The sequence below is a fragment of the Quercus lobata genome, chromosome 12 (genome assembly GCF_001633185.2).
Source record: "Quercus lobata isolate SW786 chromosome 12, ValleyOak3.0 Primary Assembly, whole genome shotgun sequence".
NCBI classification, from domain to species: domain Eukaryota; kingdom Viridiplantae; phylum Streptophyta; class Magnoliopsida; order Fagales; family Fagaceae; genus Quercus; species Quercus lobata.
Window position 1 is genome coordinate 9,912,508 of NC_044915.1, and position 17,060 is coordinate 9,929,567.

The window sequence follows — 17,060 nt, forward strand, 5'->3', positions numbered from 1 at the left end:
TAAGAAAAATGAACTTAGAGAATTGAAAAACAGAAGGCTGAGCAAACATGCACATTCTGTAGTGTACATAATAAACACGCAGGGAGACCATAAGAAAGCAAAAGTTACCTGTTAGCGGCAAAATGCACATGATAAATATTGAGGGACCTTGCCTATCACACACAAACACACACCAGGAGGTCGCTTCTCAAACTTGCTGCATATCCCACCCTTCCAAAAGCCACGTTGAGATGGCACTTCAATCAATACTCTTCAATCTTAGAATTTTCCACAAGTCCTCCCAACTCCTGAACTGTTCCTATGTTCTTCAGATTCGGGCATTCCCTGATTTTTACTTTCAAGGATGGGAATCTGTCCTTAATGTTGTTTCCCTCCAGCAACCCCATGCTAGTCAACTTAGGCAGTTCCACCAAATGCAGCTTTTGTAAACTGTGCCTATATTCTTCTACTTTAGTGGGCCTAAACAGAGTCTCCAATTTATCACAGAATTTGACTTCAAGGATTTTAAGATTTTCTGGCAGCTGAGAAGAGGGAAAAACAACTTCAAGCATCGGACAACAATCTAAATACAGTTCTGTTAGATTTAGGAGACTCTCATGTGGCATTTCCCCACTGTACACACTCTTCAATTCAGGAAGGTTTGATGCCCATAGAATGTTTAGATTTTTCTGCATTTCAACTTCTGCATCTTCTCTGCAAAATATTGTCTCCATTTCGCCACACCTCTCCAACCAACAGCCCTTCATTGCTTTCAAATTGCCCACACCTAAATTAGATAAGCTTTCGACGAAGTCATTTTCAATCAAAGACACATATTCGGCTTTCATGAGCACATCCTCAACACCAACAGGATACTCGTCAAATCCAATGATTTCCAAATACCGATGAAGTTCTTTAGGAAAACAATGAGTTTGGAAGTAGATTTTTCTAAAGCTTGGGTCAACTCTATGCCAACAAATATCTCTACTTTTGTCTTCCTTCTTTTCTTTGCAGGAAGCTGTGTCTTCCTTCTTTTCTTTGTTAGAAGTTTTGTCTTCCTTCTTTTTTTCTTCGCTAGAAGTTTTGTCTTCCTTCTTTTCTTGTCCTGAAGTTTTGTAATTCTTCTTTTCTTGTTCTGAAGCTTTGTCTTCCTTCTTTTCTTGTCCTGAAGCTTTGTCTTCCTTCTTTTCTTGGCTAGAAGATTTGTCTTGCTTCTTTTCTTGGCTAGAAGCTCTGTCTTCCTTCTTTTCTTGGCTCGAAGCTTTGTCATCCTTATTTTCTGGCCTCGAAACTTTGTTTTCCTTCTTTCCTTGGATGGAACCTTTATCTTTCTTCTTTTCTTTCCTAGAATCTTTCCCTTCCTTCGTAAGAGCACAAACAGAGAATTGAAATTCTTTGAAACATGTCTCCCATATTGGAAAATTTTTTTTCGTCAAATATTGGAAAAATTCAGTGCCACTCAATGACATGCAAGGCCTCTCTTCATTGAACTTGAAGATGCCACAATGATCCCAGTTTAGCTCCTCTGGTAAGTTCTTTATCCTCTCCCAATCAAGTGTTTTAAGATCATTTAAGTCTGGTAAATCAAGGTGCTTCAAATGAGTCAACTCTGAGATCCAATAGGGAAATTCTTTGACCCCAGTCTCTTGTAAATCAAGAGACTCCAAATCTTTAAATGACTTCAGATCTGGTAGTTGCTGTAATTTTTTACAACCTCTTAACTTTAGACCACGGAGATTGGTGAGATTCTCAAGTGATGGTAAAGATTGAATTTCTGTCTTTGAAAGATCCAAAACATTTAGCTTTGTATACATTTCCAAACTTGGAACAGTATCTGAAAGTTTACAACCTCCTAGGCAAAGCTCGGTAAGGTTGGTGAGGCTGGTGAGGTTGGACATTAGAGGTATCTTAATCTTAAGTTTTGTTCCTGATAGGTTGAGCAGCCTAAGGTGGACCATCTTCTCTAAGAATCTTGCTTCAACTTCTTTCAAAGGCTCTGCCAAAGGTTCTCCAGAAGACCCAGAGGATTTCTTTTCTGTTTCTTCTACTGATAATTTAGCTTCAGTTTCTTTTGAAGGTTCTCTAGAGGACTCAGAGGATTTCTTTTCTGTTTCTTTTACTGGTGATTTAGCAGCTTCAGTTTCTTTCAAATGCTCTGCCGAAGGTTCTCCAGAAGACTCAGAGGGCTTCTTTTCTGTTGCTTTTACTGGTGCCGAAGGTTCTCCAGAAGACTCGGAAGGTTTCTTTTCTGTTTCTTTCACTGGTGATTTAGCCTCATTTTCTTTCAAAGGCTCTGCCAAAGGTTCTTGAGAAGATTGAGAGGATTTATTTTCTGTTTCTTTTACTGATAGATCAAGCTCCTCCAGTTGTTCAAGGGCATCCAAGGACGGCAACTCAGACAAGTGTACACAATTTTGTAGCAAAAGTTGGCGAAGCTTCACGAGTTTGGCTATAGATGGTAGACTTGTAATTTGGGTGTTTGAGAAGTTGAGATAGCGGAGGTTAGTCAAATGGTCAAAGGATCCGTCTTCGAATTTATCCAGACTAGAGGCATTAGAAAGATCAAGTTTCTCAAGTCTAGTAAGCCCTCCCGTTTTCGGCAATGTTTTCAATGTGCAATTACTTAGAAGGAGCTGACGAAGGTTCTTAAGATTGGAAATGGATGGTGGCAGTTCTTCAATTTTAGTGTTTGAGAGGTTGAGACTACGAAGACATGTCATCCCTGCAAAGATATTTTCTCGGATTTTGACCAAATTAGAGACACCAGAAAGATCAAACGACTCAAGAGTAGAAAGGTTTGTAAAACTGGAAGGTAAACTATCAATTCCAGATTCAGATAAATCAAGGACTTTGAGGCCACCTTTGTTTTTAAAGGAATCATCATGATGGATTTGCTTCAGTGTAGTAGAACCAGAAAGACCCAGATTATGGAGAGAAGCTAACGAATCAAATTTGGACAATCTGGTTATGGATTTGCAGTTTTTTAATATGAGCCGAGTGAGTGTTTTAAGTTCTTTCAGAATGGGCAAATGGTTAATTTGGGTTTGGGAAAGGTCAAGCATTTGAAGTTTCTCAAGATTTAAGCATTTGTCTGTAATTTTTTTCAAAGAAGTAGAACCAGAAAGGTCAAGGACCTCAAGGTTGGCAAGTCTTTGGTTTGGTGGTATTTCCTTAAGTTTTTGGTTTGGTGGTATTTCTTTTAGGTATGGTAGTGTTTTCAATTCAGAACACTTTTGAAGGATGAGACGACGTAGTTTAGTTAGCTTGGAAAGTGAAGAAGGCAGTGATTGAAACGGGACTGCAGAGAGATTGAGGCTTTCAAGTTGTTTCATCTTCAGGAAAAAATCATCTGGAATTTTCTGCAAGGAGCTAGCACCAGATATTTCCAGAACGATTAAATCTTCATGGTTTTTGATTTGATCAATGTTATCCAATTGATCACAGCCCCTGAGCACAAGCAAGCGAAGGTCAGTATTTTCAAACAAAAACGAGGGTAGTGACCTGAATCTGGGATTGAAAATGGCAAGAACTTGGAGATTCTTCATGGGCTGAAGAAACATTGTGTCAAGGACTTCCCCGGAGAAACGACTTCCATCTATCAAGAGTGTGGAAACTTTGTTCCAACTTTTAGGACCGTATGGTGTTTTTATCATGCCTTCCCCTGGTGCAACTCGCCCAATGCCTAGCTCCTTTCCATACTCAAGAATACTAGCCAACCCCAGTCTTGATATCTCACGACCATGGCAATGATCATCAGGAACAGTAGCCAATCCCAAGCTTGACGTCCGGCAACCATGGCAATGCTCATCAGGAACAGTAAGTGCTAGTCCTTCCATGGTAACAAGACCATCTACGCGTAATTTCAGTATGCCACGATCTATAAGCTTCATCAAAACACAATGTCCCTCTTCATATGCCTTGTCAAACTGATCATTAACATCAATATATCCTTCGAGTATCCAGCAAGCTATCAACTCCTCATAATTGATGCCTCCAAATTTATGAAATAATTGCCTACTTTGCCAACAACAATTCATCAAAGCCATATCAGTGCAAGCCAACATGTCATACACATAGCCCAGTAGCGTGGATTCTGGTTCATCCAGAGCACCTTTCAACAACCAAACTCTCGAATCGAAATCATGTTCTTCAATATGAGTTAAGGCTGCTGCTACCATAAGGATTATAGCTGGCAGACCCTCGCTCTTTTTAGCAATTTCTTCATACAACGTTTTAATATCTGCTGGCAGAGCACCCTTGCTCTTTTTAGCAATTTCTTTATACAATGTTTCAAAATCTGGATGGCCTTGATCCTTTTCCTTGACTTTCTTCCCCAATAGAGACGAAGAATCATCATCAGACAAGCGTTCAATCTTAAACACTTTCTTGTTGCTCCCAGTCTCAGGCTCAGTCACTTTTCTTCTTGTAGTGATTAAAAACTTAAACACAACTCTATCACTTTGAGGAAGCAGCTGAATGTATTTGAAGTAGTTCATCTCTTGCACCTCTTCAGGAAAACCATCTAGAATTACTAGACACGTCCATCCTTTGAAAAATTTCATTGTCGGTCCTGATATTTTAGATATCATTTTCAGTTTTTTCGATATTTTAGATATCATTTTCTCTTTCTCTTTCTCTTTCTCTGATACTTCAGATTTCATTTTCTCTTTCCCTTTCTCTGGTATTTCAGATTTCACTTTCTCTTTCTCTTTCTCTGATACTTCAGATTTCGTTTTCTCTTTCCCTTTCTCTGGTATTTCAGATTTCACTTTCTCTGATACTTCAGATTTCATTTTCTCTTTCTCTGATATTTTCCCAAGCAGAGCAGATAAACGTTCATTTTTCTCAGATATAATTTTCTCAAACTCAGATATCATATTCTCATATCTCGTTTTCTCAATCCCAGATATCATCTTCCCAGGCTGCTCAGCAGATAAAAGTTCATTTATCCTAACCATGTCAACCATCATTTTCTCAAGCTCATCAAGTCCAATTTTATCAAGCTCAGCAGATAAAAGTTTCTTTTTCTCAAGCTCATCAGATCTCATTTTCTCAAGCACATCAGTCATATCATTTTTCACTTCCTGAATCAAATCAAATCTCAGTTTCTCAAGCTTATCAGATCTCATCTTCTCAAGCTTATCAGACATCTTCTTCTTCAGGCTATCTTCCGATGCCTCCTTTTCGTCATCTTCGAAAGTAGTGTCATCTCCCGACTTCCCAGTCTCATCCGTTGCCTTCTTTTCATCATTGACAGTAATATTTTCATCAATGACGGTACTATGATCTTCCCACTCCTCAACAGTAGAAAGTACAGATAACTGGTGGGCAATGCTCAAGATATGAGGCTTGAGATCCCCTGTAATCGGAAAGCTGAGATCCTCTGGATTCGGAAACACCCAAATAGTCCCAAAACATATGCCCACCTGCATTGCCCGTTTGCTGATCTCGCTCGCCATCCAAGTTTTTCCTACTCCAGCTTCTCCAGTCAGAACAATTGTTGACACACCCTCGTCCATCAAATCATGCACTATATCCTCTTCTGTTGCCAACGCAGATGCTATAAAATCCAAAAACAAAATCACTTTAGAATTTTGATCCCAATTTATTAAGCAAACAAAAATCATTGTGATTTTAGAAAGCATCTAACATATGAGGTTTGGGTGACCTACAAGCAGATTCCATACTATCAATTTTCTTCAAATTTCAATGTTTCTAACCATATTTTTCTTCTAAAAAAACATATTATAATTTTTTATGAAAAAAACATATTATAAGCATATCCTATCAAGATATATGTGAAGGGATGATATTTAAATAAATAAACAAAAAATATAAACGGTTGTAAATTAGTATAAAATTTTTATATGTATAATGTAATAATGCATCTCCAAATTTTATTCATTTCTTATTAATCCAGTTAGTTTTCAGCAAATGTTAGAAATAGTGTGTAATCTTATCGAGCACAGGATGATGTAAACTTTTTCTTGAGGCTTACATTAGATATTTTGACTTATAAGTACAATAAATTTCAATGATAACATTCCAAAGGAAATGCATGAAAGCGGTGTGATTAAAGCAATCCCAAAACAAATGATTCTAATTAAAACATTTTTAATCATGGGGTGTGACTAGAATATACTCAAATGTGAAAGAATACATATATCTTCTGTTTTTTTTCTAGTTTATTATAACCATTTAAATATTATACAAAGATCCTACCAAATATATATTTATATATATATATATATATATATATATATATGTAAGGACTCAATTTGCAATGACCCCAAACTGGTATTGGGTTCGCACGTTTAAGGTTTAAACAATAAAATTTGTAGAGCGTGGGTGTTCAAGAACTAGATTAACTTTTTTAAAGTAAAACGATAACTTCACGTTTATGGTGGATTATAACTGACACAACAATTTGTTTTTCTTTGAAACTAATACAGCTCTTTTTTTTTTTTTTTTGGGTGTTCTTTGTGTCTTTCTTTATGTTCCGATCTCCTTTTGCATGTTTTTCTCCTTTTGCATGTTTTTCTTTCATGTTATATACTGCCTTCTTCATACCATCCTCACCACACACATGTAGGTTGGGTTCAAGAGATCTTTTTCTATCCCATTTAACACCTTCTGGAACCTCCTACTAGTAGCTGTAAGGCTGCTTCATTACTGTTCAGGCATCACCTTCACATTAATGCGGCCAAAGAGTTGGTTGAGAGGCAATTAATGCGGAGGTAGCTGTTGCTGTAGATATTTGTTTGCCTTCTCTTTCTTATCCTTGGTCCCTTATCCCACCTTTAGTGGTGACGTAGCTCCGAAGTATGTTTGTAACAAGGTAGCGTTCTAATCGTCCTCGGACTCATATTGCCTAGGAGGATTTTGTCCTCGAACGAATACTGAACTCATCTTTCGTGATATTCACTCTTCCTTTCGTTTGATTACCCCTACAATTTGATATGGGTCTCCTCAGACAGATTTGTATCCTCAGATGGGCCACAGGCCCAATTAACTTGACTTTTAATAATTTTAGTGTCTGACCAGCCCCTACAATATATATATATATATATATATATATTATTCAAAGAGATTACTTTTTAAATAATTACTTTTTAAAAAATTTATTTTGAGAATAATTATTTATAATTTTGTGATATTTTGATTATATTCCCAATAAATAAGATACATATATATAATTTTATACATTTATTATATTAAGGTAAACCACATAAAAACTACATCCCCTAAAGAATTATTTTTGACTATGTTATTGCAAAGAGAGAGAGAGAGATGGCCAAAGACCACCACACCCACTGCTGGGGATGGTAATAATATTTGATTGCCTTTTTTTTTTTTTTTTAATAAAAATAAAAAGAGATTAAATAAAGAAAATTTTTAATTAGATTTTAATTTTAGTGAAAAAAAACTATTAAATCTTATTTTCAAAATGATTTTTCAACACTAACAATTGATGGAACGTACTAGAGAGGTCAATTTAGTTATTCTTAATCTCAAACATGGATGTCTATTTGCAACTGTCACAAATTTGAGGAGTTCTTTTTACATGTTGATCTATTTCATATTATAATATGGTTTTCACAATTGTGTCCTCACCTCGTTATTCTATCTAACATGTTAGAAATTTTTATTAAATTGGTTTTATTTAGAAATTTTCTACACTTTTTATACTTGAATTAAACATGTGTAGTCTTAGTCAAAGGAACCAACGATTTGAATGAGATATTAGTTATTGAACAATGATATTATATATGTGATTTTAGATATGAACCAATGTGCATATCGTTAGTATAGAAACTAGTTTCTTCTATAACTTAACACTAGGACTTCTGAGGTTTATAAAAGATACAATTGGAAAATCTAGTGTGAAGGTCGAGAAACGTAGAAATGGTTATTTTCCTATAAGTATGTGTTTAGCTCCAAATTAAAAAACGAGTTTATTTTACTATTTACCTTATTTTTGCTATTATTCATGGGTCTCACTACACTTTTTGGTACTATTTATAAGTCTCACTTTACTATTTCAACTAACTTTTACCTTTATCTACAGTACTTTCAGTAAAAAGTTTTTAGTTTCAGCAAAATAAGCGGATCCCAAACAGACCTATGGGGGGACGAGGATCAAAAGTAGTTAATAGAGGCAACAAGAGTAATTCCGAGGAAGGAAACTTTACGGAGAAAACTTGTTTAACTAGTAAGGAGTTCAAGATGATGCTGCTAATGAAGATGCCGAAGGTTCCTACTTAACCTTGGGAAGGTCGAGAATCCAGAATGAAGGAAGCATGGTGCAGTCCCTGGGGAGACAAAGGTAACTTGGTTTTGAACAAGGAAAAGAAGGAAAAGGAAGGACAAGGCAACCATTCCCTCCGCATTAAATGCACTGCAACCACTTAACTAATTGCATTAATGGAGAAATGACCATGAATAGTGTCCTTCACAGCTCATATTTTGTTGTAGAAACCTTCTAGCAAGGTCTTGATGGGATAAGTACCAAGAAAATTTGATCTCAACCCTCCAAATGTAAGATCCAAATGTATTCTTGCTAATTTATATAAAGCCAAGAAGCACCTGGATCAAGGGGACCAAAGATTTGGGGAGAAATACAAAAGAGAGAGAAAGAAACTATTCAGTTGTACCTTCATCCTTGGACTGAACCGAGGACGAACACTTAGCTAATTTTTATGCTATTTCCAGTTGAATATTTCCACTTCGCATAGAGATTTTTACTTTGATTTTTGTCTCTTGTTACACAACAGGTATTTAAAGGTTGACCTTGCATCCCATCTCTATAAATTAATTGTGTAGGTGAAATGTAACATAATTAAAACGAGCCTTAATTAATTGATCTACTTTTCACCCGCCACAAGACATTAAGGGACTGTTGGATCCTTTGAAAGGGGATTCACTAAATAAGATTTTGTAAAACACTACTCATGAGGCTATATCTTCTATTGTTTTTTGTTTTGTTATTGCACTTACATTGGCTGCCATATTTGTGGTGGACTTGATGGTTGTCTGTAATTTCTTATTTGATCATAACTGGAGACATCTACTTCAAAAATAAAAGTAGCTTAAACACATCTATCTTTCATCATTAATTTATTTAATAGGAGATTTAAAATATGTGTTTGTAAGAATGATATTTCGTTATGGTACTCTCTATTTTATATTGAATAAATATTTGATGTACTCTAAGCCCTTGTTTGGGAGTAGAGAATGGAATGAAATGAAAAAGAACAAAAAGAATATTATTCTCTTTCCTTGTTTAGGAGTTTTAATGGAAGAAATGAAAAGTCTATTCCCTTATTTGAGAATTTAAGTGGGAGTGAATGAAATGGATAGGAGGAAACACTTATTCTTTTTTATTCCCTTAAAATTTCAAATTTTCATTCCCCCTTGAAATTGAAATGAATTAGAGGAAATAAAATTAGATTTAATGACTTTTTTTTTTACTAAAATTCCAAAAATACCCCTATATATTCAGTCATTTATTTTAAAATATGGGTCTAATAATAATATTGTCATATAAAATGATTCATTCATTTTCCTATACGTTACTCTCAAACAAGATTACTTACATTCCATTCATTTCCATTCATTTATTTTAAAACATCCAAAAAATACTACTTAATTCCATTCATTTCCTTAGCTTAAATAGACATTCCATTCCTAAATGCAGAAACATTTAGTGGCTATTTGCCCATTATTTCAGTATAAGGTATAGTTGGATCATTTTAAAGGATATTCACTTAATAAAGGATTGTAAGACACTATTCACGAGGTTATCTCTTCTATTGTTTTGAGTTTGTTATTGCATTTACATTAGTTGATGTAGTACAGGATCTAAAATTTAATTTTTGTAATTCATTAAGTTTGGTGTTTTTATGTAATTTTTGTTATTTTAGGTTTATGGTAGTTATTTCCTTATTTTTAAGTGCTTTTAATAGTTTTTAAGTCAAATATGGTTTCTATTATGGTTAGGTATTAATTAGAAGTTATTTTAGAATATATTTTATTGTCTTTCAAATTTTACAAAGCTTTTAAATAGACCTCTAAGTTTGTAAATGTTTTTCCAGTATTATTGATATTAATAAAAATTTAGACTTTTATCTATTGTTTCTCTAGTAGATTCTAGAATCCTTTCTCATTGTGAATTCAAGGAACTCTCATGTATTTGAGGTTATTTTTTAAAAGGAAAAATGTTTTTTTTTTTTTTGTTTTTCTAAAACTAGACATGTTTTGCATCTTAATGCTTTCACATCTTGCATCATTAGTTGCCATATTTGTAATGATGAGGTTTAAGGTTTGTGATTTTTTTTGGTCCATAACTAAAGGCATCTATTTTAACCCCCCAAAAAAAAAAAAAAAAACATCTATCCAAAGTCTTTAATTTATTTAATAGGAGATTTGAATTAAATATGTGTTAATAAGAATTATATTTTGCTATATTACTCTCTCCCTGTTTTGTATTGTGTTGAATAAATATATGATGTATTCTTTTTCTTTTCTTTTTTCAATGAATGAAAAATGGGTAAAGGGGTTATCTGAGTTGGCATCTTCCACTTGGGCATTATCATAGTGACACTCTTCTCCCTGGACTTGGGCCTGCGAGAGTAGGAGATCCGGATAAGTCATTGTTGTACACCTAGCCCCATTGAGGGGGTTAGTGAGTATGAGTCGAAAGCATGAAGTTATTTCTCAAACGCTTCTCATTGTGGGATTCGAACCTAGGATCTCAACTTCTCAAACCCTTAGGAGTGAACCCATGGCCACTAGACTAACCACCCATGGTGATAATATATGATGTATTCTATTTCTAGTGCAAATGTGTTGTATTGTGTGTTTTACTTGTAGTGCAAATGAATTGTATTATGTTCTATACTATTTTAAGTGATAGCAAAATAATTCAACATTTATTTTTTTGGGGGGAAAAGCATTTTTATGTTTGGGGTACAATTTTCCTCCTAATTTTTGGAATAAAGCAATGTCCCCTCTTTGTTTTAAAAAAAAATAAAAAAATAAAAAAAAATAATAAAAAAAAGAAGAAAAAAAAAAGAGCAAATTCACTTATTCTATTACTCTATCCGTTAATTTTAACGGAATCTTTTGATTCCTAAAATATTGTGACATCTAGCTAATTACTGGCAAATTCTACCCTACAATCTCCTATCCGCTTTACCCAAACCGGCCATAAGATTTAGGAATAATGGATAGGGGGGGACATTATTTATGAGCACCTCCGTACGTGTGTGTTTCTACTGTGTAGCAGAGTTTGGTAAGGCTAAAATTTAATACCTTATTGGTTAAGGGGAAAGGCTGGCAGCCATTTTCACTTTTTTTTTCTTTTTTATAGAATTTTTAGTTGGAGAATGATTCATGTGTCCTTGACCTGAATTTATACCTCTTTAAATTTTGTTACTTTTCTATTTTTATGGTTTAGAATTATTACTTGTGCAACCAACTTCTCAATTTTTATTTTATCATACAACACATTAAAATATTATATCTACTCAATAAAATAATATAACTCAAAATTTGAATAAAATCCAATACCCAAATAAAACCCAAAACCTAATAAAATATTATTTTATAAAAATACCATCTTGCTACAGTACCATCTTATTTATAAGATAGTACTGTAGCACAATTGTAAATTTTTTTATCATTAGAATTTCCGATAATGCACACTTTTATGGTTTTGATGCTATAAATTTACAATTTGGGTGCCAATGCTCTTAAAGGAGGCGAAATGAGAATGTTGGTATTGAATGTGGATATATATATTTTTTTATTATTAGTTTTTTCAAGTCCTTGCCTTTTATTATAATTTTGATTTGGGTTGTCTTTTTCATAATTTTTGTTATATAATCTACGTTTTGGTTTATTGGGGTTTTGATTTCAAGAGAATGACTATATGGAGGTTTCAAGAGTTTTACTCAGGCTGTGTTTACCTGGGTTAAGTTTAGCTGAGCTTGAGGATATTTTAGACTTTTTATATTTAGTTGAGGATATTTTAGACTTTTTATATTTAATTGAGGATATTTTTGACTTTGTATAATGGAATATTTCAACAATTTAACCTAGAGTAAATTATGAGTTTTGTCCCTTACATTTACCTTATATGTCAATTTGGTCCCTAATGTTTCAAATGTGTTAATTTAGCTTCTAATCTTTTATTATTGTGTCAAAATGGTCTTTACTGTTAAGTGTTGGATAGAAAATGTTAACATGGTTAATTACCAAAAAAAAAAAAAACTAAAATGCAAAGCGCACCTTCTAAGTTTAACTAAAATTTATTTCAATTCTCTAACTTACTTTCATTCAATTGAGTCATCTAAATTAATTCAAAATTATTCAATTTAAGTCTTTAGTCTTTTTTTTTTTTTTTAATTGTCCTTAAGTATGAAATTAACTAATGAAAAAAGATTTTTTTGAAAAAATTATTATTAATTTTATAGATTTCTTTCAAGTAAAAAATTAAAATTTTTAAGGGCATTTTTAAAGCAAAATTAGACAAAATACCTGAATTGAATAAATTTGATACTTAGAGGACTCAATTGAACAAAAATAAAATTAAAAAATTGAAATAAATTTCAATCAAATTTAAATGATATAATTTGCGTTTTAGCGAAAAAAAAAAAAAAATCAACTGCCATGTCAGCATAAACTTATCAAAATAATAATAATAATAATAACAGATAACTTAGAAACCTCACGTGCAAGCGTTGTTCTTTCATTCATTGAGATAAAATAAGATCAAAATCCCGTTGTTCTTTGAGATCCAAGTAAAAAAGGTAAATAAGGGAAATGAGGAAGATTCAACCTGCGCACTGCGCAGACCTCCATGAGTTATATTGGCGATGTGAATAAGATTCAGGGATTTGATTTAAATTTTGCCAGCTGGTTGAAGACGACGATTTTGGAGAGGGATATCGTGGTGATGAAATGGATGTGGAAGGGACGTTTCATTTGATTTAGAGGTTGATTGAGATGGGAGCGATTTGTATGATTGATGATATCTTTGTTGAGTGTCATTAGTCATTACAATAGAAGCAGAGTCAGCAGAGATGTCATGGTGAGAGTAGTTTCAGGTATCAGAAGACTTATGCTCAGTACTTGGATCATTTTTCTTCACTTAGAGAGAGTGGGGTTCTTGTACATCAATGGTGGAAACCGTATGACTTGGTTCTAATTTTACTATAAAATTTTTGTTTTAGATAGACTCTTGCTTATTCTTCACAGTGAAGAAAGAGATGAAAGTGAAAATGGTTGAGGAGAAATAAAAGAAGAGACGGCCTGCACGGGAGGGCGTTTAGAAAAAAAGTAACGATACATTATAATATTTTTACTGATTGTTATTGTTGGTAACTTTTCATTGACTTCTATCGAGCTTTATAACTAGCATTATTTTTTTTTTTGTTGACTTCTATCCTTATTTTATTTATTTATGAAAAGTAACGATACATTACAATATTTTTACCGATTGTTATTGTGGGTAACTTTTCATTGACTTTTATCGAGATTTATTACTAATATCACTTTTTTTATTTAACAATAATTACTGATCACATTAGTAATTTATAAGATATTTTATAGAAAAGTTTGTATCTCTAACATTACTTTTTGAAAAAAAAAATAATTATTTTTTTAATGTTTATGCTGATGTGGCATACTATTTGGCATGAATATATATATATATATATATATTTTAAATTTTGGTCATCACTCATCAGTCATGTTAGCGTTTTGACATAGCATGCTAATTTTTACATTTGACTACAAAAGTAAAATAATAAAAGTTTAAATCATTTATATCCTAAACCAATCCCAAATAGGTTTAAATTTTAAAATTTTTATCTTAAAGCCATTCCTTTAGGTTTGAAAAAGCCAAAGCAATACTAAAGCAGCCAATTTATCTTACTCTAATAGCATTCACAACAGCCTCCTCAAGGAGAAATTATAAGATCTACATGGTGGACAAATGATGTGGTCCATCATTCTACTAAAAACCTTCCACATGTTTAAAATTGTTAGTTAGAAAAAATTTTTAAATAGAAATTAATTATTGACTCAGCAATTTTAAACAAATGTAAGTTTTTTAGTGTAATGGTGGACAAATGACGTGATCCACCAAAGGACGCTATAATTTCTCCTCCTCAAGCTAGTACTATATAAAAACAATGGTGAAATTTTATCAACAAAGCTTCAAGAATTTAAAATACCAAATGCAATTAAAATTTTATTACTGTATAACTTACAGTGATTTTTTTCTTTTATTTTTATCATGAATTTTATTATCCAATTTTGATCTACATTTGTAAAATTATTATTTTTAATTTGTGATTTTTAATTGACTTGTGAATCTCAACGATATACTGCCAACGTAAAATAATACTTAAAAGTTTAGTTAGTTAGGTTTAGGATAGAGAGAACGTTGTCAAACCCAAACCTGATAAATCTTTTATATCCTAAATCAGTCCCAAATGCTTTTAAATTTTAAAATTATATCTTAAAGCCATTCCATTTAGATTTGAAAAGACCAAAGCAACCAATATATGTTACCATGAGTTTTTTGTTTTTTTGAGGTGATATCTTACGAATGATGTGAGCTCAGTTATCTAAAAAATGAACATATAAATATTTAACCAAATCAATCTGTCTAAAGCACTTTTGCACAAAATCAAACCATATCTATCATTTAATCCAAAAAGTAATCTAAGACAATAAGTAGATGTAAAAATAAAAATAAAATAAGAATCAAAGAATATAACTAGATGTGGCAATATCGATCGGCATGGAGAAGAAGAGTTAGAATGGATCCGTACCCGGACTTGAAGCATTATCCTTGGGAAGGAGTACTTCCGTTATTTTGTTTCTCACGGTTTGATCAGCTTGCTCCGACTTTGATTGTTTTGGAGATTGTTCTGACATTGTTTTTTCTATAGATGGTTGGGACATTGTTTGTTTTGGAGATTGGTCCGACATTATTCAAATACCTATACCAAAAGAAAATGTATGAAACCCAAACGTTTCAAAACCCTGATGAGTTAAAAAATTTAGGGTGTGGCTTGTGTCCAGTGAAAGTTATCACTGGACACAAGCCCTTCCCAAAAATTAAAACCCAAACTTATTTTATATATAGCTACTATTAGGATATTCAGCAACAAATAAATTCTATCAATCAAGTGCACATCCCTTAACAAATGTCAAAATTCAAATGCACAACATAACTCCATAACTTTAATATTAAAATAAAGTAAAAAAGAAGCTCATCTGTTTCAAGACCAAAGAAACAGAGGGGCAAGTGTAGTTTCTCTACTGCCCGAGAGTTCAGTGTGTACCTCTGAACTCTCTTGCACTGTAGAATTGGTTGGTCCCTTCATCTGAAGGTGGTGTTAGGTCCCTAGGAATACCAAGTGTATTGCTAGGCTTGTGGGTTTTTCTTCAGGGGGTTTGGGAAACAGATTTCAAGGTAGTGTTTTGGACTCTCGGGCAATCTCTATGGAGTTTGGTCCCAATTTACGTGCGCCTCCATTAGTGGTTTCGAAGAAGAAATCAATTACGGTGCCAGGATTCTTTTCTACGAGAAAGATGAACAACAAAGCCGGACAAGCTTCTCAGTCAAGGGAAGAGGAGCCACCGACTTAGTAGAACCAAACCAAGAAGCTTTCCAAGCCGGTGCATGAGCCAACCGGTGAGCCAATCGGAGCTGAACGTTATAGGCAGGGAGGGGACAAGCATTCAATGAGTAACGGTTGGAGTGATATGAATCTCACTAATCATGGTAGCCCGGAATTTTCGCTACCATTATCTCCTACAATTAATGGGATTTTAAGCTATCCTAAGGGCATTGATACGGAGTTAAATGCGGGGAATGATGACAGCTCACCAATTATTGCTCCTATTAACTCTAATTCCCAGCAATCCCAACGGCAAGTGTTTAATATGGTCAATATTCCAGACAAGGAAAAAAGCACAACAACAACAATGAAGGGTAATGAACTAGATCAGTCCAATCAGCCTCCACACCATGCCATTTGGAAACCTCCTCCATGGCCGATCCTGAAGGTGAACTCTGATGATGCGATTTTCTAGGAACAAAATTCTGTGAATGTTGTTTTGGATATGGGAGGTGGATTAGTGTTGTTTTGGAGATCGACTATTGATGTAATTGTGGAGGGTTCGAGCACAAATTATATCGATACAATGTTTCAAGAAGAAGATAGGGTAGGGATTGGAGTGATCATCCAAGAATGCCAAGGAAAAGGCTTGGCACACATGATCGGAATCATCCCTCTCCCCCTAACTGTCATAGAGCTTGAAACTTTGGTTATATTGAAGGTTTTACAGTTTGATGCTGATCTGAGTTTAGAAGATATCACCCCAGAGGGAGTTTCAGAGATTGCAATGAACGCTTTGAATACAGATTCGCAGTCTTTGTAATCCTTTGGTTTACTTAGTCGTGATGTTAAATGTTTTGCAAGTTTATTTCATTGTATTAGGTTTTCACATGTTCGTAGAGAAGGATTGTTGTATTCTCACATTAAGAGAAATGACAATGGAGTTGCTTATAGTCTGGCTAAAAATACATTATGCATACCAGATTCTCAAGTATGGATGGAAGATGTCCAATCTCATATTGGTTTCGATTTTACAATTGGATGTTGTTGAATTTTATTAATAAAATCCATCAGTTTCTTTTTCAAAAAAAAAAAAAAGTGCACATCCCTTATAAAACAAAGAATGCATCTACGCAACACGTTTGTAATCCAAAACAACTTGATAATTCTCCCATTAAAAAAAAGCACTGTTTATTCAACCAATATGCTCACCATTATATTGGAGAGAGAGAAAGTAGTCAAAAAGGAAAAAACACAACGGAAATTTTAGTGTTTGGGGATCTATGTGGCCGGAGAGGAAAAGTTTCAAGTTTGTAATTGTCTTTCCAAAAATTTATAAAAAATAAAAAAAAAATAAAAAAGTTACCAAAAAAGTAAAAGGAGAACAAGAAGAAAAAACGTGTGGAAGAAAAATAATAGATAATAATAAAGGCGAGAATTAAA

At 33.6% G+C, this 17,060-nt stretch overlaps 1 protein-coding gene across 1 annotated transcript; it reads right to left on the bottom strand.

Annotated features, from left to right (window-relative positions):
- Window positions 1-1,323: 1,323 nt before the first annotated feature.
- Window positions 1,324-14,986, bottom strand: LOC115970203 (putative disease resistance protein At4g19050). The gene is made up of 4 exons (XM_031089863.1): window positions 14,823-14,986; window positions 4,677-5,539; window positions 1,436-4,484; window positions 1,324-1,340 (listed from the first exon to the last, which is right to left on the bottom strand). Exons 1-4 carry the CDS (start codon window positions 14,980-14,982, stop codon window positions 1,324-1,326), a joined length of 4,089 nt encoding a protein of 1,362 aa, XP_030945723.1. The 5' UTR covers window positions 14,983-14,986.
- Window positions 14,987-17,060: the final 2,074 nt, after the last annotated feature.